Source organism: Leuciscus leuciscus, assembly GCF_965113295.1.
Source record: "Leuciscus leuciscus genome assembly, chromosome: 18".
In the NCBI taxonomy this organism is placed as follows: domain Eukaryota; kingdom Metazoa; phylum Chordata; class Actinopteri; order Cypriniformes; family Leuciscidae; genus Leuciscus; species Leuciscus leuciscus.
This window is the reverse complement of record NC_138742.1, coordinates 14,104,568-14,130,554: the sequence shown is the minus strand read 5'-3', so window position 1 is coordinate 14,130,554 and position 25,987 is coordinate 14,104,568. Positions and strand designations below refer to the sequence as shown.

General features: G+C 37.1%; 1 protein-coding gene and 2 long non-coding RNA genes across 3 annotated transcripts in view; 1 reads left to right on the top strand and 2 right to left on the bottom strand.

The window, feature by feature from the left end:
- The window catches only part of b4galnt1a (beta-1,4-N-acetyl-galactosaminyl transferase 1a), a 29,721-nt gene that overhangs the window by 1,608 nt on the left and 2,126 nt on the right, over window positions 1-25,987 (bottom strand). Inside the window, exons 2-9 of the mRNA XM_082144905.1 lie at window positions 18,503-18,720; window positions 18,011-18,187; window positions 17,482-17,588; window positions 16,962-17,002; window positions 14,805-14,985; window positions 13,495-13,587; window positions 13,213-13,400; window positions 12,971-13,111 (exon numbers count right to left, since the gene is read on the bottom strand). Of these exons, the coding sequence (XP_082001031.1) occupies window positions 12,971-13,111; window positions 13,213-13,400; window positions 13,495-13,587; window positions 14,805-14,985; window positions 16,962-17,002; window positions 17,482-17,588; window positions 18,011-18,187; window positions 18,503-18,714 (1,140 nt within the window). The 5' untranslated portion in view covers window positions 18,715-18,720. The remainder of the gene's footprint in view (window positions 1-12,970; window positions 13,112-13,212; window positions 13,401-13,494; window positions 13,588-14,804; window positions 14,986-16,961; window positions 17,003-17,481; window positions 17,589-18,010; window positions 18,188-18,502; window positions 18,721-25,987) is intronic.
- On the top strand, window positions 5-1,610 carry LOC309480467. The gene is made up of 3 exons (XR_014199646.1): window positions 5-458; window positions 508-613; window positions 667-1,610. It is a non-coding gene; the product is annotated as an uncharacterized lncRNA (long non-coding RNA).
- On the bottom strand, window positions 5,290-10,857 carry LOC309480476. The gene is made up of 2 exons (XR_014199656.1): window positions 8,777-10,857; window positions 5,290-7,793 (listed from the first exon to the last, which is right to left on the bottom strand). It is a non-coding gene; the product is annotated as an uncharacterized lncRNA (long non-coding RNA).

Below are 25,987 nucleotides of genomic sequence, written 5' to 3'. Positions count from 1 at the left end.
CACAAACCCAGGAAGAAGTTTATGTCAGTCAGATTATTGAAAGTACATTCATGATAATTGCACAACAGTATTCCCAACAAGATATATATATATATATATATGTAACATTCTCCTTTCACATATATACATTTTACTCTTATGCAAATGTATTCAAAGTATGCATTTATTATTATAAATAATGTATGTCTGAAAAAAATATATGTATGTAAGAGAATAATGCATGTATGTGTGAGAGAAAGTATAGTGTGTGAGAGTAGAAATGTATGTAGCCTATGTGAAAGGAGAATGTATGTGTGTGTGAGAGTAGAAATGTATGTATGTGAAAGGTGAATGTATGTATGTGAGAGTGGAAATGTATGTATGTGAAAGGAGAATGTATGTGTGTGAGAGTAGGAATGTATGTGTGTGAGAGTGGAAATGTATGTATGTGAAAGGAGAATGTATGTGTGTGTGTGAGAGTAGAAATGTAGGCTATGTATGTGAAAGGAGAATGTATGTGTGTGAGAGTAGAAATTGTATGTATGTGAAAGGAGAATGTATGTGTGTGAGAGTAGGAATGTATGTGTGTGAGAGTGGAAATGTATGTATGTGAAAGGAGAATGTATGTGTGTGTGTGAGAGTAGAAATGTAGGCTATGTATGTGTAAGGAGAATGTATGTGTGTGAGAGTAGAAATTGTATGTATGTGAAAGGAGAATGTATGTGTGTGAGAGTAGGAATGTATGTGTGTGAGAGTGGAAATGTATGTATGTGAAAGGAGAATGTATGTGTGTGAGAGTAGAAATTGTATGTATGTGAAAGGAGAATGTTACTGTCAGTATTGTTTTATTTGCTGGAATACACTATTTCATTTTCTGTGACTATACAGTATCAGATACATATGTAATGTGAGTTTATTGAAAGAGCCTTTCACTTTTTGATATGAAGAAGTCACACTGCCAGCTATTTCAACACTGTGAAACAAAAACAAATTTATTGTCTTTGTTGAATTTGCAGATTGTACAGTGTGTGACAGAAATAAAAATGATATGTGCCACCAGAAAAACAGCCTCTTCTGTGTGTGCAACAGGACATATCTTTTCTCAGACCTGATTCTTTATCTGGATTCATAAGCAGTCCGCACTACATTTAGACATCCATATAAGGACTCCAATGTATTTACTGCTGCTCTATTTCTTGAATCCTCAACAAATCTTGAGACTGACAGAAATCCACATAGGGTTTGAATGTGATCACAGAGATCTCAATGCAGCCTATCATGCACAAAATAATCTGTTTCTCTTTGCATTTGGTCAATAAATTGGTCAGCACATAAAAAAATAATTGTCTAATTTCATGTTCATTGCTACTTACTCCAAAAAGTAAAAACTGTTCTTGAAAAGAAAACAGGATTTACTTTGAATAGCATCATTGTAAAGTTGTGATGAAGAGGTGAGCAAGTCTTGCATATGTATATGTAAGAAAGTAGTAATGTCAGTCAGGGGATGATTTTGGTTGCAGGGACCCGCAGGGGTTGCGTTTTTGCAGGGGTTGCATTGTGGCTGGAAATGAAAGTCGAATTGACGTCAGAAACCGACTGATGTTGGTTTCTGTAATGTTGCAATAAAGCAACTTGGTTTCTCAAAGTTTGAGCTTTATTAACATTAAGCTTTTGACCGTAACTTACATCAAACACACAATGTGACTACTCTTAGAAAAACTGCAGACTAGCGTTCTTCTTTGGATGTCTCCAACTTAACTCCTAGCAAACACTCAGTCGCCACCTAATGGACTAAAGACACATTACACTCTAAACAAAAATGGTGCTAAATAGCACTAAAAGTGGTTCATTGGCTTGTAATCATAGGGGAACCACTTTAAGTGCCATATAGCACCTATCTTTAAAGGTGCTATACAGCACCTTTGTCAAATGGTGCTATGTAGAACCATAAGAGGTGCCATATAGCACCTTGGTTGTTTATAATTGCTTCAACAAAAATGGTGCTCAACAGTACCCAACAGTGGTTCTTTGGCTCGTAATAATAGGGGAACCTCTTTTGGTACTATATGGCACTTAATTTTCTTTGAGGAATGCGGCGCTCGCGCTCGCTCACGTGCACCTGACATGCACAGTGCACACTAATCGGCGCGTACGTTTTTATTTAATTATATATTTATTTATTATGATTTATTTTTTTTTACTTTCAAAATGACAGAATTCAACAAGTTCTTGACACATTTTCAAATTGTGTAAGTATAAATTTAAGCACGTTTTTAAACATAACTTCTCTCGTCACTCATTTGTTTAGCCTAATTATTTGACTAGGCCTACACAAATGACAAAAAGCAGTTAATATATGAATATAGCTTTTTATTGAAGTTTGTGACATAATTTCAGTAGGCTATATATCTGACTTCACATCCACACAAATTTTTTCTGTGGTCAAAAAGTCTTGTGTGGGAGCCCTGGAACATATATAGGCGGGACTTGTATTCAGGAAAATCACTATATTTTAATGTCGGTTTTCTAATCCTATCACCAACTAAACTAAGAGAGCCTTTAAAGGAACACTCCACCGTTTTTTGAAATAGGGCTTATTCACCTTCTTTCCTACATTTAGATAGGTGGGAAAATGCATTTTTGTCTCAGTGCATGCATTGTTTTAGTTTGACAGGGTTGGCGCTAGCTTAGCTTAGCATAATGAATGGAATCCTTTGTTGCCAGCTAGCATGTCCTGAATAAAAGTGATATAAAAAATAAAAAAAACCACCTAATTACTTCTTGTGGCCCGCGTATTCACAACAAGTACAAATAGCGATGCAGATTAACACTAGGCGATTTCCTATGCAGATTTTGACTTGGGACTATATTAGGGGGAAGCACAGGCGAAGCACTGCTACTTGGGCGCAGAGATATCACGCCCAAGTAGCAGTGCTTCGCCTGTGCTTCCCCCTAATATAGTCCTTAATATATAAGTCAATATCTGCCTAGGAAATCGCCTAGTGTTAATCTGCATCGCTATTTGTGCTTGTTGTGAATACGCAGGCCACAAGAAGTAATTAGGTAGGGTTTTTTTTTATTTTTTTTATCACTTTTATTTACATGCTAGCTGGCAACAAAGGATTCCATTCATTAAGCTAAGCTAAGCTCACGCCGACCCTGTCAAACTAAAACAATGCATGCACTGAGACAAAAATGCATTTGCCCACCTATCTAAATGTGGGAAAGAAGGTGAATAAGCCCTATTTCAAAAAACGGTGGAGTGTTCCTTTAAATAACTGTAGGTGCTTAACAGGTTTTTTGTATGGTAATGTTGCCATATAGCACCTTAACCACCCCAAAGAACCGCTAAAGAACCGCTGAAGAACCAAACTGGGCTTAACAGGTTCTTTAAATGGTAGTGGTGCTATATAGCACCTTAACCACCGCAAAGAACCCCTGAAGAACCGCTGAAGAACCATTTTTTTTTAGTGTGTACCTATAACAACGATATAAACTGTTTTATTTCACAGTTTCTGATGTCAACCCGATTTTCATTTAACCACAATACAACGTCTGTCCAACGTTGGAGATTAATGTCAATCTGCCGTTGGATTCTGACATCAACCTGATTTTCATTTTCAACGTTGGGTTTGGTCTTCTAAATGCGAATTTTGTCATTGTTTTGGTGCACACTAGCTTATAGATAACAGTATGGCTAACATATTCATACTAAAAGCAAAAAACACACATTCAATCCCACTACTGGAACTGTGTTCTAGAAATAAATTTGATAGTGATATGAGGGTAGGTATGCAGGCATAGATTCAGAGGCATAAGGTACTGTAAGTATTACACACAACAATGCAACAATAATAAAACAATGCATTGAAAGTTACTTTTGATACTTAAGTACTTTTAAAAACAAGTACTCCTGTACTTTTACTTAAAGGAGAACTCGGTAACTCTAGCGAACTCTTGTCACTTCTTCGCTGATTTTCCCTTTTGTTGTCGCATGTTTTCCCCACGAGCTCCCCCTACAGCTGTGGGGGGGCGTATATTTCACAACACAGTCGTAAAAAACTCATTTGAGGCGGCCTCCTCCCCCTCTCTACCGCTGCTCATGTGCGTTTGTTTTGATCGGAGCAAGCCAACTGTATCGCGTGGAGCTATGTCTACCGAGGTGGGTAATCTGGTAATACGTCATACATGCGTGTGTGTTTATGTCGAATTGCCGTAAAGCAATTTGTGTTTCGCGCTCGTTCTCGTTCTAGTTCTCGCTTATCACGAGACTTCCAATTTCTAACTTGCCGGGACGGTAGTGTTGCAAGTTGCAAGGTTGGTTTTCCGCCTGGGAACGCTGGGGGGAGCGGGGAAAGTCACCAATATCACCAGAACAGGTTGTTTAACCATCCAAATGATTTCTAGACAGTTTTATTAAGTTAAAAAAGTTACCAAGTTCTCCTTTAAGTAAAAATCGGTCTTTACAACTTTTACTTGTTCGGGAGTAATATTTAACCAGTAGTATCTGTACTTTCACTCAAGTAAGGAAGTTGTGTACTTTGTCCACCTCTGCATGGGGTTTTCACAAGTTTCCATTATGGGAATCTTTATGGAATTCTTAAAAACCGTCTTTTGTGCCGTTATCAGTGATCTAGATAAAGTTGAAAGGTCACTGTTCAGTATGTGTTCATGCTAGAACACACTATTTGCTGACATCGCTGTAAATCCGCAGCTGTTCACATCAGAGCAAAATGTTTTCTAGGAAATAAAATAAAGTAGTTCAGACATAACCAGATTGAATTTGTTTAACAGTCATATTGTATAAAATATAAGGGGGTAACATATTTCGGTAACATCTAATGCAGCCTCGTCGAATTTGGTGACCTTACTTTATATCTGCAACTGTTCGTATGAGATTATGCTTTTTGTGTTTTGAAACAGAGGCGATAAGATCTCACCAGAGTGAAGTTAACAAAGCCATTGTGTCTAAAATAGCTGTTCACATCAGAGAAATATGCTTTCTACGATGTGTCTGCAACTAGCAATTCATTAGGGCTAAAAAGACTAGTTGTTAAGACACACTTAGCAGTTATATGTTTATATGCAACTTACCCCAGAAAGTTCTCAAATTACTACTACTAACAACTCTTATGTAAAGGGAAAGGGAAGTAAAAAGCTCAGGGGAGGAAATTAACTTTTTGGAAGTCAGGAACTGGGGGGTCATAAGTGTATTGTGATTGACAAAACATTTTAGTACCTAAACTGAATTTTATTAGATTTAGTGACAACATGTTACAATGTTTACATGGTACAATTTCTGGTAAGCTATGTTTTTTTTTTATTGCTTGACACAAATTTCACGATTTCAATTCAATTCTTGTGATTTTATTTAATATTGACTCATTTGGATAAATATTAGGTACACAAGATAGGCGTTAGTTTTTCTAAAAAAATGTAAAAAAAAAAATCTCATGATTTTCCTTTTATGTGGTTTGGTTTATGTATTCTTGTAAACTCTATTGGGTTAATGTTTCAGACTTTGGATACTATGGTTAACCAAAATCATATGTGTGGCATGTTTGGTCTCTATAAACTCCAATCTTCGTTTCCCATTTGTTCATTTACATTACATTTTGCTAACTTTGTGACGCATTAGTAGTATAAGCATCTTAAAGATTCTTGTGTTAAACATCCAATCAAATTACATGTTCAAAGGCCTGCTTGAACAATGGGTCGTAAAGTAAAATTTCCCTCCAAAGGGAAATCTTCTCATTGGCTCTTGCACAGGTTTATTGATTGTAATATTAATTTACGACATTAAGTTAATTATATTAACTGATCCAAATATTCATAATCAATTATAACAAGTTATTATTGATTATTAATATTTCATAGAGCTAATTTGCTGCAAAATTAAAAAAACAAAACAGTGGTTTAAATTCAAACTTTTCTACGAAAAAAAGTGTATTAAAAAAGTCAATAATCATCGATACCAAGGTTATGTACCTAAATGTACCTTTAGATTTAGTATTTATCCTGATAAATATAACCTACCATAGAAAGGGTTATTACAAGAAATAGCAGTAATATATATGTAGGCGTAGTATTTATCGAAGGTTTTCCACCTGTAAAAGGGAGATGATTAAGGGTTCCCTGTAATCCTCCAGATGTTTAGAACACACATTAATTTGTATTGATTATTTGTCAAATTGAAATTGTTGACGATGGCAATATGAATTTTGAAAGTTTAAGAGATCTCTTTATACCAAAAAGAGTGCATAAAACCCTTAAACCAAGAAATATTTTGTGTAGATCGAGACCATAAATTTGATTTGTTCTTCATTGCCATACATAAATTTGTACAAACTCTGCGCAGTCAAACTCGTTACGCTTAACTGACTGGGCCCGAATTTCGTACTATTTTACTCCGTTCTTTAGGCGACGACGTGACCGAAGAATATCTGATCTATGAGTGCCCAACTCTTAATCAGCAAAATGACAAATTGGGAAACTGGAGTACCGCTGATTACCCAAATACATGTAAATGGGAAGATCAGAGCCATGTCAATGATTTTTTCGACGAGCCAAACGTGCTGCTTAAAAAAAAGGTGCATGTCTAAGATGAGACATCTCCCATGCTGCCAATACAAAATAGACAAGTAAAGACACACCTAGTACCTTTCTTACTCTATTTAAACGAGCATAGGAAGAAGAATCAAAGTTGCCTTTGAATGGCAGTCACCATTTTTTTTATAAACACCCGTTTACACAACATGAATAACATGCAAGCCCAATTAATCTGTATTACTCACAATTTACATGAATTAGTCAATGAATTCTGCACACATGTGAGAGACTTGGAAGCAGCAGGCGAGTTCTCGAAATCCACTCCGATCAAGACCAAGCCATGTACGTATTCAGACGAAATTTCAAAGCAAAATCAATATGTACAAAGTAAAAATAAACCCAGAAATTATAATTACTGTGGACCAGTGTCTGCTAAAACCACTCAGTCTGTGGGAAGCCTGATTTTTGACTGACACACCATTTCACAATAATATTGAACAGTCCATTAAATTTGCTAGGATGAGATTTGATGCACGAAATGGGCCTGGATTTGTTTTCTCTGAATCTAACATTTGTCTCTTTCCCCTCGACTCTCATGCTCTTGACTGAGCCGCAGCGACTTCCTCACACCAGAGCCTGAGCAGAATGAATCCTCTACTTCCTCTTCCTTATAATTCTGCAAGTCAGGCATCTGAATTAGCTGCATTAACTAGAGCATGTAAATGATCAAAAGCCAATCGGGTTACGATGTACACTGATTCCAAATATGCCCATAGTGTTTTACATGATTTTGCAGCCACATGGAAACAGCTGATGGTAAGCCCGATCACATTCTAATCTGATTGCCGATTTAATTGAGGCCACATAATTGCCTGAACACTTAGCTGTCGTAAAAGTAACATTAATGTAATTAATTAAATAATATGCTCATATTTCTAAAGCATCTTTTTATAATTTAACCACTATGCATTATTTGTTAGAGAGCCCCTTCTGATAACACCATGAAGCCTTATGAATCTGAGATTTTTTTGGCATTGTTTTGCAGTGTTTGTCGAAGTTAATACATATATTACAAAACACACACTACACCTCACACTACATCTTTTTGTAATAGCCTACAGCTACGGTCGGTGGTTTAGATGGTTTCCCTCCCTTGTTTACTCGGGCGTCGCTCTGCCTCTATGAGCACACAGCTCTCTTCAGAGTTTGAGAGTTAGCTTGTTGTTCAGCTATAAGACGCCAATGAGGAGAAGAAGAGAGATAGACTGCGATCCAGCCAGCGTCTTTAAGTTCTGTGTTATGTTTGTTTTGTTATGCTTTACGAATGATGTTTCTCATAGCCTAGTTGTTGTAGGCTACCTTATGTTAGATTCATCATTGTTAGTATAGGTTATCCTAACCAAGCTTATCCAATGTCATTGGATTTTGTTTAGGCTATCCGTTGTCCTGAATAAATTAACTCTAAGTAGAGTCGTTGTTTAGGCTACTAGTTTATTTTATGCTATATTACCTTCCCCTTTTAAAGTAATTTGGAAGAGCTATAGACCGCCGCCGAAGGTGCGTGCCTCACTTTGTGTCTAGATAGAGAAAGCAAAGCACAGTGAAAATTTTGTTTTTGAAAGTATAAATGCCAACAAATATGGATTGAAGTAGAATATGTCGGTAGATAAAAACATGTTGTGAATTTTGTAAAATATGACATTAATATTTTTTCAATACAGTTTGACTTTTGGACTAGAGTTATTGGAAATGTTTGAATCACACGAATCGGAAACAATGCAGCCACCACCTGAATCAAAATTAATTCATAAATGGATCTGTTGTGTTAGGATATGTACGAAATTGAAATTCTAATGAATGTGAAAATTGAATGATTCAGGGTTTTGCACTGTCGCCCAAAGATTATAGCCTAATTAGTTTGTTTTATTTCGTGAAATATCAATCTTATCTAAATAAATTAGCCATGTATTAGCTAGCAATATACCAGCATAATAATAATAAATATGATAATAATAATAATAAAATAGAGGATATTTTGTCATAACATTTAAGTAGGCTACTGCAGCCAGGCTAGATCATCAGCCGCCTAATACCCTGAACTGCAACACGATTTCCTGCACTGCGGATCGGCACATTTTGCTGGAAGCCGAGGTGTCCTATATTTAGTCTCTAATAGAGAGAGACAGAGACAGAGACAGAGACAGAGACAGAGAGAGGTCACGCGCGCACTCTCACTGCACTGTAAAACCCTGTATTATTATTTTACTATTGTGGTTTAGCCTATATTCATAAGGGTCGGTCGGTCGGACCGGTCGGTCGGTCTGTCTATACTTAGGCTATTTATTGTGTTATTCAGTTTATAATGAAGTTTATAATAACTGCATCCAATTTCTATAATTTGTCATTTTGTCATAATTATTATTATTTTTTACATAAGATAATTAAATAATCGATATCAATTAGCCTAAGACATACGACATACACTTAGCCAAATGTAACATAGCTATAACTCACTGTTAGCCATATCACAGGGGGGTTAAATGACCAAATATGTAAGTCGAAGATATAATTCATAACTCATCAACTCTTATTGATTCCAACTGCAACGGTATTTGATTTATTGCATATAATGGCAGGCTGTCGCGCTAATGACAAACTAAGGCTAAATAATGTTAAAAATAACTATTTTCAACGTATACAACCCACCGTAATATGTTTAACAGTGTTTATTACAACCGAAAGTAAGCTATGTTGTGTGCTGTTAGTTTTCACTGTTACCTAGCTGGAAAGAAGTACAATATAATTTGGAAAGAATGATGTTATGGATTCCCATCTCTGTATTTACTATACGATGCGCATCACGGGCACGCACCCATGAAGATGCCAGGTGACGTAGGCTCATCGTATCCATTAGGTAAGCGCTCGTTCACAATCTCATGAATAAATACAATTTAAAGAAGGTGTGCATCACCACAATAATAGTCATGCGAATGATTACAAACAGTTACGACAGGCAGTGTCAACGTGACAACACCTTTATTTTATTTTAATTATTCATGATAGAGTGACCCAAGCTTACCTCATCAGCCATCATAAGCCAACGACATTGACGGAAGGGTAACTTGCAGGAAACTGAATAGATAGATCATGAGTGTAATAGCACTCCAAATCTATCCAACATTTTGGCGAGAATATAGCATAATCTCTTGTTCTGTGTCGTAATATTAAAATATATTTTAATAATTGTTGGTCCTATATTCATTGTATGATTTCACATTTGAATATCCATTGTAAAATGGCAATGTTTGCCATTGTCAATGTTAAAGTTAGGTTCTGTGTGTTTGAGCAAGAGCACCAAACTATGGAAGGCCAAAACGTGTGAAACTGTCGTGTTAACACGGAATTTACGCGTTAACGCGCAATTTACGTAAATGACGACGACAGTTTCACACGTTTTGGCCCTTTTGGCCTTCTATAGGTTGTCACTGCCACTCTGAGTTCCTTCTCAGACGCCAGTGCCTGCGCACCACCGCTCTACAGAACGTCGATTTCCACGTGACTGATGCAGTCACAAACGACACACCTCTCGGTCTCTCAAACACGGTCTTAAAGGGCAACAGTCTCCACCTTTTTCCTAACCAGCCTATCACGCTGGATCACTGATTAGTCTCTCGTCAGATGTGTTATAGGGAAACAAGCATGGCAATACCAACACTTGATCAATGAACCAACAATATAACATTAAAATGTCATCGATGACTTGCAAATTTACATAATATCAGCTTGCTCCGTCTCTGCTCTTCCTCTGGACTTAAAGGGTAACTAAACCCCTGGTCAGAGCCTGACTCCACCCACTGGCAATATTTGAAAAATGCTGGAAAAGTAGGCAGAGCCCAGTGGAGAGGGGGCGTGCATCTGTGACGTATCTCTCTGCAGGCAAGGGCGTGGTTAGCTGGTACCCTCTGATGTCAGAGGGTACCACAACTTCCAATAGGAAAATTCAACTGCAGTAGCCAGTGTTCAACCTGAAGAGGGCAGCACTCAGACGTTTTTACACCATATTTTGTAAAATTAAAACACTTTAAACACAAATGTCAAAAAAACTACTTGAATCAATGAACAGCACTAATAAAGCCCCATTCTTACAGATCATTAACTAAAAAAAGTTGGTTTAGGGTTTAGTTACCCTTTAAAACCAGATTTTAATGTCCACAATACAGTTCAATATGGCACTAAGCTCTAAAACACTGAAACTATAATTCATGCTTTGATAATCTCTCACCTTGACTACTGTAAAACTCACGTCTTATGGGCTGCCTGCCAGCTAAAACAATCCACTCTCAGAAAAAAAAGGTACGAAAGCTGTCACTGGGGCTGTACCTTTTCAAAAGGTACATTTTTGTACCTAAAGGGTGCATATTGGTACCTTAATGGTACATATTAGTACCTACAAGGGACAAATTAGTACCTAAAAGGAACAAATTAGTACCTAAAAGGAACAAAAGTGTACCTTTTGAAAAGGTACAGCCCCAGTGACAGCTTTCGTACCTTTTTTTCTGAGAGTGTAGACTACAATACGTTCAAAATTCTGCTGCCAGTCAATCATCAAGTCAATAAATCTAATCAAATTACCCTTTGTTCTACAACCTACATTGGTTACCTGTTCCTGTCCGCATTCAGTATAAAGTTCTCTTGTTAACTTTTAAATGTCTTCATGGAGTTGCTCCCAATTATTTATCTGAACTTCTGCACCATTATTCAGCTCTTTGCCCTCTCCAGTCATCTTGATCTGAACTCCTACACTATTATTCACCTTTTTGCTCTATCCGGTCATCTGACTTAAAACTGCTTACGGTGCCTCATGTTCGTCTTTCAACAACGGGTGGTAGATCATTCAGTGCCGTGGCTCCGGAACTCTCTTCCTCTAACTCTTTGTGACACTTCTACTATATCCTCATTCAAATCTAATTTTTTCTTACAGTATTTCCAACCCTGCTGTTTAGTGTTCTGCTGTTGTTACTGTATATTTGTATGTGTATGTGTATATGTACTATGTGATGCATACTTATGTTTGATGCTGTGTTTATTTTGTCTCCTTGTACAGCAACCTTGAACATGTGCTTTATATATAAAACTTGTTATTATTATGATTATGATTATGATTATTAAATGGCAACCGGAGCTTTCTAACGGCAGCTGCAGTGAGGCGATTATTTTACCAATCAGTTATTTGATCTTTTATTTATAGGGCGGGACTATTCTGCCATATTGCGTGCTTTACTTTCTCCCATTCATAATAATATGAGTGCACATTCTTTGTATATCTAAAGCCTTTGATCACACCTTTAGCCAGGTAGACCTGCATTCTTTGTAGTGCAGGAAGTTGTTGGTGTGTTAAATGTGCCAATTAAAATGTGACTGTGCAACAGACAGTCCTTAACTAAAATGTTGTAATAGTAGCCTAATAGTAATGCTAGAAAGCCTATGCACTTGCGATTTTTTTAAATAGTCTATTCCATTTCAACATTAAACAAATTTTCACATTCATCTTGACTGAGGAGTTCCCCACCCCTTAAATCACAGATTGTTTCTCTATAGGGAGGAACTGACTTTATTGTGAGAAGTCACACCTGGCAATTAAACTTGCTCTTGAAACTATTGCTCATGCAACTTTATGAGAATTGCTCACTACCAGAAGCACCAGGCATGATCAGGCAATATTTCCTGACTTTGCAGAGTATTTTGTTGATCCTAGAACAACATCTGTCTGAAAATGTAATCCTAATCATATCCATATCCCTAAACTTAATCCTACCCATAAGTTATCCCTAAAATTGAATGATAGGTGAATAACACTGATATAGAAGCATCAAACCCTTATTGTAAGCCTAAACTTACTGTAAACTTGTCCCTCAAATCTGACTTGTCGAATGGAATGTTGAAGGATCAACAAAGATGTTGATCCAGGAACATGTTGTACAATACTACAGTAGGTGTTAATGGTGGGGTTTGTTTGTGTAGTGTGAGTTGTTCCTCAACATACTACAACAGCCTTTAACTTTAGAATGTTTGTGTTTGTTGAGTCAGGTGAACCAAACCCCAGGTGTATGATGCCTCTGGCTTACTTCTTTGCATCTTACAATTTCCTGTTTATGTTATCTTTGAATCTCATTTGTTTGCCACAACTAGCCAAACACAAAAGCTTTGTGTTATGAGAAATATATGCATTTGCAGTATTTTTGTTGTTGTTATTGTTTTTTATGTCACCTTTGGTTTTGTAAAGCAGTTTCTTACACTAAATCACAAAAGTGTGGCTTCATACTCGGGAGGGAGAAACTGCAACTAACTATGTGACAGTTGGGTTGCCATTATTTCACAATCACATTCTTCATCACTTCCTGCTTCCTAACATGTAAAAATGCAACCAAAATTGCTCTCTCACCAGGTCCAAAGTGGTTCTCTCCAAAATATCCACCATCTTTTCCAGTTTGGTGCTTGAGGTGAAAATGAAGTCATCATCCGCCCAAAGCACATATTTGGTTGTTACCTGAGAGACTGCCAGATTACGCCCAGCAAACCAGCCCTGTAATGATGAGCAGACAGACAAACAATCTATTTGTCCTGAGAAGAAAACACAGGAGCTCAAAAAGCCCATGCTGAGTCAATATGTAATAGCATCCATACCTTGCCAAAGGGCATGATATAATGTTCGATGTAGGGTCCAGTTACAGGTTTAGGATCCCTGGTGTCATCAGCTATCACTATTTTTATAGTGGGGTAGAACTGTCGAATGCTGTTGATCAAATCCTGAAGTTTATCATATCGTAGAAATGTTTTTGTGGCAATGGTGACCAGAGTGTTTACATTGTATTCTGTGGGAAGGAAAATATCAAAACATGAGTATTGTGAAATTTCTAATAAATGGAGTTGAAAAGACTTTATAACTATTTAATATATCGGTTTTACCTTTTCTGGGTCCAGGATTATAGAATTTAGGCATTTGTGGATGTCTGATCTTAATTGTGAAGGTGGCCAGGAAAATACCTGCTTTAAATTGTACTGTCACAGACAAAGGAAAAGTATTATATAATTAAAAAGACAAAAAAGACTACTGAATATAGAGCTAAACGTGCGTTACAGCATATAATAAATGCTAAGTGATATGTATTGTCAGTAAATTTTGTTCAATCAAAAAGTTTATAATATTAGGCATATATAACATGATATACATGTGTAATCTCCAAAGTCTTACAGTTTTCTATCTTTCTGTTAAAATGTATCTTATTAATGATCCTCGCTTATTCGCTGAACTGTGTGCTTTGGAATTATTTTTTTTTATATCCAAAATCATTATCCTCTATAAATCCCAGATGGCTTTACACTATGTCATTACAACATCACAGGAAATTTGTCAATATTTACCCTCGTTTAAAAACTGTTTGCTGTCATTTTATTGTGTGGAACACAAAAGAGGAATTAAGAATAATTCTTTACAAATCTTTATGCAGCTCTCTCCATTCAACAGTTTAGAGGCCATGGGCTAACAAGATCCATAAAAAGTAGCCCAAACTAATTTTGTGATTCTGAATTCACATGATTTGTGTGAGAAACAGACCCAAATGCAAGTCATTATTCACTCAAATAATTCTTACCAAGTATTGTCAGTAAATTGTGTTTATATCAAATAGTGCTCAAACATGAGACATAGAAAACACCATTAGATATAGGTTTTCAGCCATCGTTAATTTCCTCTGTGTTATGCGTCTAATCTAAAGTTTTTACAGTTTTTTGCATTTCTTTTTGTTTAAATGCATCACGTCCTGATCTTGCCTTATTTATTGATTTGTGCACTTTGGATTATTTAATTCTATATTATTCTATTTTATAAATCCTTATAGATGGCTCTATCCTCTGTGTCATTACAAGATAATAACAGGAACCTGTTATACAAGACGACAGGGAACATATGCTGGCCAGATAATGGATATTTGCCTTGATCCTTCTCCTTCTCTATACGCAGTGCTACTGTACAGTCATAAAGGCAATCATGAAGCTGTTTGCTCAGTGCTGGGGTTTGTTGTAATTGCAGATGGAGCAGAGAACATGTTTCTAAGGGCAAACCTTTTTTTTGTCAATCCAATGAGAGAATACATTGTTGTTTGCATAACAAACATCTTCATTCATTATACCCAATTGCTGATGTTACTTTTTTTATTATTTCTGAATTAAAAAACATAACCATATTAGATGAAAAATAATGTGTTCTGGGGTCTTACCCACATCTGCTGTGTTGGGATGGATCAGTGTGTTTGTGTAGGTAACAAACTCAAGCTGCCTGTTTAATGAGGACAGGGATTTGCTCATTAAACTAATATGCATCTCTCCTTCCCCTTTGACTTTTACTCCATCCACCAGCGCTGCCGTATTGAATGTTCCCATTGTAGCATTCAGATCTACCTGCAAATTATATTGTATGAATAATAGGGTCAAAATAACTTTTGAACAAAATGACTTTCATCATATAACAAATTCACCCCCTCAGTCATGTAGCTTTCTTTGAATCATATCTCCATTTATGGGACAGTTCAGCCCAAAAATGATAATTGTGTAAATTTACCCTCATTTCAAACGTGTATGCTGCATGCATGGAACATGAATCAAGAATACATTTTTATGTGACCATCCATACAAGAGTTTACTGACCATGGGCTAACAAGATTCATAAAAAGTAGTCCAGGCTAATTTTTGTAATAAATTTCAACACATCTGAAGTCACATGATAGGTTTGTGTGAGAAACAGACCCAAATTTAAGTCATTATATTCATTTTCAAATAATTATGATCTTTCTTACCAAATATGGTGCATATCGCAGTTCTGATGCCATGATGTTTGTTCACAAGACATGTGAGAACTTTTGAATTTATCAACATCCAAACTGAACACAAATCATATGGCATCTGGAGACTTGAATTATAGAGTTTGAGCTATATAGACCAATTTTCTGGTTCTTTTTTTTCCTCCTTTTTGCAGCTTAAGGGTTAGTTAACCCAAAAATGAAAATTCTGTCATTAACTATTCACCCTCATGTCGTTCCAAAATTCATGTCGTGCCATGTCGTACAAATTAAGATATTTTTGATGAAATCCTAAAGCTTTCTGACCCCAGTATCCAGTATTTTTATTTGTGTTCCGAAGATGAATGAAGGTCTTACGGGTTTGGAACGGCATGAGGGTGAGTAATGACAGAAATTTCATTTTTGGGTGAACTAACCATATAACAGCCCATGGTCACCATTGTATGAACCAAAGCTGTAACGGAATACAGGTTTGGAATGACATGAGGGTAAGTAAATAATGACTATTATTAATATATATATTTGAATGATTCCACTGATGGCAAGTTTGAAGAACCCAAGTGCAGTATTTATTTATATACAAACATGAACCAACTCAAAATAAACAAAGACATGTCTTAGCTTGACATTGAGCTATAAACTTTGTTCTTTAGTCCCTTCCAGAAAACACCATTACATCACAATGTAACATTACATGTCTTTATTTGACCTGTCATTTAAATTCAACATCACTGAGCCCAAAGGCAGCAGGCATCATGCAGATAACTATTTTTGAAACAGTTCTGACCAAGTCCAATTAAAATCCAACAAAATAAATAATGAACAAATAAAATATAAAACAACATGAAATTAGATCATTGACAGTCTTATCTATTAAGAATATATTAAACCAAAAACGTTCATATTTTTAGAAAGGATGTGAATCAAAACAATCACAGCAGGCAACAAGTTGATAAATTCTGTTAAATTTTAATTTTAATTGACCGAATTATCCATTTGTTTTCTGACAGGGAACACATGGAACGAATCACAGCTCCACATTTTGATTGACAGCCGTCACAACATACTAGTGGCCGTGTTTACTCCTTTCAACCATTGGATAGGATTTAAAAAACGGCTGTTGTATTTGTACTTCTGATGAAGTGCTGTTAAATATAGGTGAAAAAATACGCCGCAAAATTATTAAATAAAATGCTTTCTTAAAAAGGCAAAAGAACACATGCACGTTTTCTTAATGATCACTAAAAACCAACAGACTGATGAAAACGCGGGACATTTTCTCAATATTAGACGTGCGGGACAAGTGATGGTCACCCTAGCCTAAATACACAAGCTCTAGTGACTAAACAAGACACACCAGTGAACATAAGACAATTAGCCAATGACAACATGACAAGAGACTAGAGAAGCACATGGCAGGATCACATGAGGGCAAGGGAATCACATGACAAGACAGGAAACATGACTGTAACATGGAACATGAAACCAAAACAAGCTATACATTGCATATATATTTTTGCTAAACAATTAATTTAATGAATTGCCATTTATGAAGCAAATACCAAATAATGGACTTACCAAATAATGGTCCACTTTGTTTATTTGGTTCAGCCTCAAACCTGTACAGAACAGAACAGAACAGAACAGAACATTACCAGACTTAATGTGTAGTCTTGTGTTTTAACACATAGATATAGCTTTATATGCAAAAAAAAAAAAACTGTTCCAAGTTTTACTGATCATAATCTTTGATGATGCTAATTTATTGCAAACCAGGCAGGTGTTAAAATAGCTATTATGTACAAGACAAATGTACATGTATATGTATATGTATATACAAACATAAAATTTAAAAAAAATCTTTGTTTCCTGTAGAATGGAAATTAAGTTTCCAGGTAATTCAGTTCAAGACAGATACTAAGTCTTCAAAATGGTAACACAAATTTGACTTAAGTCCACATCTCTGATTGCAAATGACACATACATTTTTATTTTTTTTATAAATGGCAAACACGTGGTGAAACCAGCTTATGACAAGCTGGAGCATTCGGTTTATCTTCTGTCTAGTATTATATCATAAAAACATTTAGTGTTTTACCAGGAATTAGAATGGTCCTTGTTGGTCTGACTTCCACACCCTGCGTAGGGTATTGAAGAGGGCTGTTGGCTTCAGATAAGATAAGCGAGTCTGCAGCTGTATGCGTCCTGAATAGAGAAACACTATTAATTTAACAGTTAAGGTTCTACTTAAAGGAATAGTTCACACAAAATGAAAATTCTGTCATTATATCTCCATGTTATTCCAAATACAGTGGAACAATAAAGACATTTTTTTTCTTTTTTCTTTACAATGAAATTCATTGGTGTCCAATGTAGTTTGGACACCAACATTCTTCAAATACCTTCTTTTGTGTTCTACAGAAGAAAGTCATACTGATTTCAAATTACATGAGGGTGAGTAAAGCATGACAGAATTTTCATATTTGAGTGAACTCTCCCTTTAAGTGGGTAAAGAGAGACAAAGCCAAAGAAAATAAAAAAACAATGGTATCTTTTTACAAAAACTGTACTCAAAATGAGCAACAACTTTTTTTTTAATGCTGCAATATAGCGAAATGATGGACCACCTCTTACTGAAACTGCGATACTCTTTATTTCTGTATTGCTTTGCTTTTTGCAGGTCTGAACCTTGGAGAGATGCATGTAGGTGTGAAGCTGATACTTTAGGGAACAGCAGCTGAGCGAATGGAAAATTAATGCCTGGTTTGTCGCCTTCACAAACACACCCATTAACAGCAAGTAACCTGGTCAAAAGTTAAAAAAAAAATATATATAAAAAAACATTTGAAAATTATGGGCTAAAGTTTAGCCACAAATCATGTCATTCATTCCATGCACAACAAAAAGAGTGTAAAGTGGAGGAGGTGCCACTATGACCATTAAGGTGGAGATTTGAATTTCAAATAATGTTTTAAATTTTCAGCCTGAAAACAGAAGACCTTTTTCCAGTGTCACCGAATCCCAAAATACATCTGCAATATGTCCTGATCAGGAAGTGATTCTGTACTGTAGCTATGCAAAGCTGGCAGACAAGTTTGAGTGTATCAATTTCTACTTACTTTGACATGCCATCTTTGATATGGTAAGGGATGTGGTCATTTCCACGGTGCATGATTCGTATCCTTTCCTCCAGTAGCACATTTAAAGAGTCGTCTCCCTGTAGCACATTAATCGTTGTAACGGTGTATGAGTTCCAGTGGTAAATGAGCATGGCTGTGAGCGGCAAGACCACCAGCAAACCCACCACTGATTTCTTGAATGCGAAACGCATAATTGCCTAAAGCACAAAAAGGCAGGAGAGGTATTGGCTATCACTTATGTATTTAGAGTCATTTTGAAAACATACACATTATCTTCAGGATACGGTTGATATTAATTATTAGTTAGGCCTATAATAATTAACCAGTCCGGTCACTGCTTTGCATTCATCTTGTATTCTGATCAATACAGAATTCTGATTCTCAACGCAGATGATTACATTTACATTTATGCATTATTGCATTTGGCAGACGCTTATATCCTAAGCAACTTACATTGCATTTCAAGGTGATTAAACCCAACCAACCAACCAACTGCAGCATCAGTTAAAACACAAAACAAGGACCTAATTTTCATATTTTTGCATTTCTCTTCAGTGTTATGGAACTAGCAGCTTAACCAGTGGAGAGTGCTAGCACGTCTTTGAGCTTAAAAATGCAGCGGTTTCCAAGCTCAAATCCATCTATCCATTTTCTGTACCAAAACTCAAATCTATGATCAAAAAGTAAAAAAAATAAACATTAAAAAAACACTATAAAAATATACATTTACAGCATAAAACATTAGACACTTGTGACTTAACATTCACAGTACTTATATTGTTTAAGCTTAAATGTAATGAGTTTACTCCAGCCTTGCCTCAGTTTGGTTTTGTTTGTGTTTATTTTTTGCCAAATAAAACCCACTGTACTCTGCACAAACACCCTCACCTAAAACACCTTTGATGATTATGGACTGCAACATCATGATTTTCACTGAAACTTGACTTAACAGTGAAATATCCAACAGCGCTATCGAGCTAGCTGGACGCAGCCTTCTCTGTGCCGACAGAACAGCTGTTGATTCCGGTAAGACCAGAGGTGGGGGTTTGCGCATTTATGTCAACAAAACGTGGTGCACGGACACCACCATCACCGAGAGTCACTGCTCAGCTAACCTAGAGTATCTAATGGTTAAGTGTAGACATTTCTATCTCAGAGAGTTCACATCAACTGTAGTAACAGCAGCCTATATACCACCGGATGCTAATGCTAAGATTGCCATGAAAGAACTATATTCTGCTATCAGTGAACAACAAACTCTGCATCCCAAGGCAGCCTACATTGTTGCGGTTGACTTCAACCTCTCGAATTTAAAGACTGTACTGCCTAAAAATTTCATCAAAATGTATCATGCCCCACAAGAGGAGAAAAGATTTTAGACCAAGTCTACACAAATATGGCTGATGCATACAAAGCCGCTCCTTTGCGTGCATCTAAACGCATCTAGGACACTCAGATCACCTCTCATTGTTTCTACTGCCCAAGTATTCAGCACTCATCAAACGTGTGAAACCAACAGTAAGGACAGTCAAAGTATGGCCAGAGGGAGCTGACTCAGCACTTCAGCAGCGTTTTGAAAACACTGACTGGAGAGTGTTCGCAACTCCGGCCACTCATGACTCACACACGGACATTGATTCATATGCCACCTCTGTTCTGGACTGTATCAACTCACACATCAACAGGGTCACCACCCTCAAACGGATTACCACTTTCCCTAATCAGAAGCCATAGATGAGCAGTAAGGTCAGACTCCTGCTGAAGGCACGAGACATTGCGTTCAGATCAGGTGATGCCCAAGCCTATAACTCATCCAGGGCTAACCTAAAAAGGGGCATCAAAAAGGCCTAGCACAACCAAAAGCGAAGGATTGAGGATCACTTCAAGAACAACTCTGACCCCCGACGACGCATGTGGCAAGGCATCCAGGCCATCACAGATTACAAATCTCCCTCCGGGAGACGTTACAGGTCTCTCCGCACCCGAACCAGCAGGTTCAGAAGAACCTTCTTTCCTGCGGCTGTCCCCCTACTGAACTCTAGCTCTGCATCTCGGTGACAACCAACTAAGCCTCCAATCTAACTACTTTTATAATGTTACTGTCTCTGCACTACAATGGAGCTGTACATACTATACATATCTGTCTATATGGTTCATGCTGAATATCCATATTTAATCTGTTTTTCTTATAATATATTCTGTTAACAGAATATATTATAAGAAATAAGTTGGTTATATAGTTGGTTGTCACCGAGATGCAGAGCTAGAGTGTATTACACTGCATATTCTTACTACTAGGTTACTGCTACTACACTGCACATCTGTACATGCTGCTGTTCATACATTGCTCATATTACATAGCTATATTTATTCTGCTTTTACAAAGAAACTGCTAAATGCACTGCACATATTTATATTGAACTTATTTTACTCTACCTTCTGTAAACCAACTATATACACTATTGTTTACACTGCATTATATTTCTTGTCCTGCTTATGCACCACCTGTTAATACTTTGTATAACACATTGCCCTTTTCTGTTTTTTTTTTTTGTTGTTGTTGCACTTCTGGTTAGACGCAAACTGCATTTCATTGTCTTTGTACTTGTACTCTGCACAATTACAAAGTTGAATCGAATCTAATATAATCTAGTTTGAGGTGAAGCATCAGTTCAGTGAGTGGGAGGCATTTTCATTCTGACAGTCTGGATAGTGTAAACAATGTTAGTTTATCTTCTGGCTGCCTAGAAACAACAGACCTAATGTGGTTTTATATCAAAAGACAAATGCCAAGTGATACCTTCAATCTATGATGACTGCATAGAAACTAAGGGATTTATTAAAAGCTGTTCTTGCCAGATTAAAAAGAAAAAGGAAGAAAAACCCCTACAAAATCCACAAAAACGCACACACTTTCCATTGACATAACTGTATATTCAAGTTCAAGTTCAAGTATATTCCTGTTTTATACTGTGTAGACTGTAGGCTATATCACATTAGGTTGACCAAACATCCTTTTTTCCCAGGACATGTCCTGTTTTCACGTACTGTCCTGGCCGTCCTGGCTGTTTTTTATAAAGTGATGAAAATGTCCTGGTTTTCATTATTTTTCATTGGGCCATTAAGCGTGTACTTTAATACATGCTTGCCTTTGCACACAAAACATATGAAACCGGCTTCGGCTTCGCCCCGTCTTGTTATAATCAGCGCGTTCCTCAAACCGCAGCAGCAAGCAGAGAGCACGTCAGAATACAGAGGCCTGTGTGTGTGTGTGTGTGTGTGTGTGTGTGTGTGTGTGTGTGTGTTCGTGTTCATCTCAGCCTCATTGGTCTGTCACTGCTCGTCAATGTCAGAATATTTGAAATTACCAATCAAATCAAAAGTAGGCGGACTTTACGTTCACAGAATTTTAGCAACATGACTCGACGCTTCAGTTTACGGTCAAGTGCGAGATAAGATGTAACAGCGTAAAAAAAAAAAAAAAGCCCAAATGTAAGTTCACCGATGATTTACAGAGAAAATTGCCGTGTTTTCGTTTCGGTCGGGATCCGTGTAAAGCAGAATGCATGTTCTGCAAAGCTGGCACGTACGTGTCAGTGTCAAATAAAGGTGCTAGCGACCTAGAAGTCCACATAAAGAAATTATAGGCTACAAGAGAACATCAGGAGGATTGAAATGTGTGTTTTTTTACTGAAATAGTGTAGTTTTTTATTTTAGTAGTAGATTTTTAACCTATGGCCATGAAAAGAAATAGTGTCATTTAAATGTTGTTAAAAGCTTTTTATTTTATTTTATAGTATTCTATTGTTGCGGGCCAAACATTGAATTGAAAGGATGTATTACTTTATGTATTAAAGTACAATAACATGGTTGCAAAGTTGTGAATGCATTTGTCAAGTATTTTTTGATGCATTCACCCCCAACCTAGCTGTGGGCGATTGAGAGCGTTTTGGCAGTGCTGTGGGTTTTTTCAGTCGAGAAAAAACACACTTTGGTGGACACATGGCCTAAACCCAAAGTGTCCTAAACCTAAAAAAGTGTCCCCATAAGGACAAGGATTTCGGATATTACCATCTTTGTGGAGACATTTTGCAGGGTTTACCAAGACACACACACACACACACACACACACACACACACACACACACACACACACACACACACACACACTTATGTATGTGGTCACGTACACACTGTAAAGTTTCATAAGTCACAACTGCTTTTAAATGCGGAAGTCCCCTAAATTATCGTTCCACGTGTACGGAACATGACTCACTCACGAAACAGCAATGATTTACACCGTGGTAACAACATTCTGGCATCTCTTGTGTTTAGTATCCACCATTCTTACTAAAGTAATATTATAGTGACAAAAGACTCGTTTACTGTGTCCCAATTCAAAGGCTGCATCCTTCAAAGGCCAATTAAGGCCCATTAAGGCCCAGTAATGGTCCATCTGTAATGTAACCAAAATTCCACTTTTAAATGCAACAATTGGGTTCTATTTATGTTTACATTTGTATCAGATTACTTGAGTAATTATAAATATATGTGGTTTAAATGTTGACTCATATTTAGCAAGATGTGATTTTATATAGTTTATACTCTTTATTATGTACATAAATGGACCAAGGTGAACATATTAGTTGAAAATCCTGTTTTGTTTTTAGGTAGTTGAATAACTTCTAAGTTATTAGTCCAGTACAAACGTTACTTCCATTTGTTAACAGCAGCTGGCTAGACCTTTCCTTGATGTGTAAACTGAAGTGACACGACAGTGTGTAACATTGAAGTTAATTACTATTTTTGTAGAAACGCTTTTCAGGTTTTGCAATTTGCAGACGGTCCCTTCGGACTTGTCTCTCAGCTCATAGAGATCAATTTATATTATAAAGCTCGTTTTGAGGGAAATTAGGTTGTAGCTCGTTGTCTACGTTACTATGATTAGAAATGGGTGTCAAATGGGTGACTCACAAGTTATTGATCCAGGATGTTAAAATCTATGAATTGCCAACTTTACTGAACTCCTTGAACTAAACATAGTTTAATTTAGACGGGCATAGGCCGTCTATAAGGGATCTCCAAGAGTCTCTGTCCTGGGCTCTCCTCTCCAATTGGTTCCAGGTCATCTTCATGATCTTAAGTTCTGTGTCCAGTTCTCTGCGCCATGTGTTTCTTGGTCTGCCTCTCAGCAGCAGCCTGCAGGAGATGACAACCAGTGTAGCAGATACCTCCGTACAAATTGGCCTCAACATTCACAAAGGCAAGAGTAAGATCCTCAAGATAAACAATCACCACTAACCCGATCACACTTGACAGAAAAGCACTGGAGGAGGTGGATGCCTTTACCTGCCTGGGTAGCGTCATCGACAGGCAGGGAGGCTCAGATATGGATGCCAAACAATGGATAGGGAAAGCACGAGCAGCATTTATACAACTGCGGAACATTTGGAGATCTAAAGAACTATCAACCAAGACCAAAGTCAGGATCTTCAATACCAATGTAAAAGCAGTTCTTCTATATGGAGCAGGCACTTGGAAAACAACAGTTGCCATCACAAAGAAAACACAAGTCTTCATTAACAACTACCTTCGCAAGATACTAAATATCCATTGGCCAGAGACCATCAGCAACAACGAACTCTGGAATAAAACCAACCAGATGCCTGTTGAAGAGGAAATAAAAAAAAACAACGTTGGAGAAAAAACATTTGCCTATACTATAGCAGAAATAATCTCTTTTAATGAAAATAAAGGTTCATGTTTAATACATATGTTCAAGGAATTAAATGAAAATGTTCAGTGAAATTAGAAAATATTTAAGAGATCATAGTTTAATTTAGTTGTATACATGTTCTCAAATCCTTATATTTTGTTTTAATGTCACAAATAATAATCTCAAGGTTTACTGGGTTTAAAACAATTCTTTTGTAGTGTGGTTTTGGTGAGGTGTACTAAAACAAACATCGTAACCTGTGCACCTTACTTCTCACCGCTTATTCCTGACGGTTTAGAGGACAATTACTCCGAGTCGCCCCCTGTCGTCTCAAAGGATGGTTAGCGCATTGTCCGTTTCGATGTTTTCTGGTCTGTGCCGACTCACGCATTCATATGTGAAGTGACTCATTTTAATCGCTGCTTCAGCGTCTATTTATAATGTAGGTGGTGGGACGCTTTAGATTCTAGAGAGCATTTAAAGAAGCTGAAATGATAATCTAAGTTTTGAATGCTTATATCTTCTAATTGTGAATTTTGATTTGGAGCACAATAGCTTATAGATAACAGTAAGGCTTACATATTTATACTAAAAGACCTAAAAAACCTCTATAGACCTTTATTACAGCAAATTGTTTACCGGAAGGCCTCGAAGCAGTGTATCGTAGCAGTGAAACTCAAAGCAACTAATTTTAATCCAACATAAGCCGATCTGAGAGAGCTCTCTTGTCTGTTGTCTCTCATATCTCTTGTTGTAAGTCATTAACAACTGGTTGTTCAGTTCGTTTCTGAACACACTGTGTAGAATTTTAAGTGCGGTTGTCATTTTTCAGGAGTTAATTAGGTTGTGGAATGCAGTTGTCACTCCTGTAAATTACTGGACTGTGTACAGTGTACCGGATTAAGCACTAAAAGATGATGAATTGACAACCGAATTTAGCTCCAGTGTGTAGTGGCCAGAGAGAGGTTTATTCTAGTTATTTAACCAAAGGCTACCTCTAATGCCAGGGACACACTTAATGACTAGCTGAAACATTCTAAGACTGAACTGAACACACTTACAGACTGTTTCCAGCGACTGGAGCAGATTTCTAAACACCGACTGTGAATACCAACTGAACGCCTCTTTCTGACTCAGCACAGTTTGGCATGATCAGTCATAAGTATCAAACAAATTACACATAACCAGCCTTTCAAGTAATTAAGTGTGTCCCCAGCTTAAGGCAAAACAGCACACACAAAATATTCTTTAACACCTCAGTCACTGTTATATTACACTGTTAGTGTAAGCAATCCGTCCTTCGGATGAGACGTTAAACCGAGGTCCTGACTCTCTGTGGTCATTCAAAAATCCCAGGATGTCCTTCGAAAAAGAGTAGGGGTATAACCCCGGCATCCTGGCCAAATTTGCCCCTTGGCCTCTGTCGATCATGGCCTCCTAATCATCCCCATATACTGATTGGCTTCATCACGGTCTCCTCTCCACCAGTAAGCTGGTGTGTGGTGAGCGTTCTGGCGCAATATGGCTGCCGTCGCATCATCCAAGTGGATGCTGCACATTGGTGGTGGTTGAGGAGATTCCCCTCTTCTATGTAAAGCGCTTTGAGGTCTCAGAAAAAGCGCTATATAAATGTAACGAATTATTATTATTATACAAGTTTTACTACAGTATATCAGTGAGGACATTTTTTAAAGCATTTTAGCCTTCACAAGTATAACTAAACCCCCCCCTCAAATCTCAGAATGAGG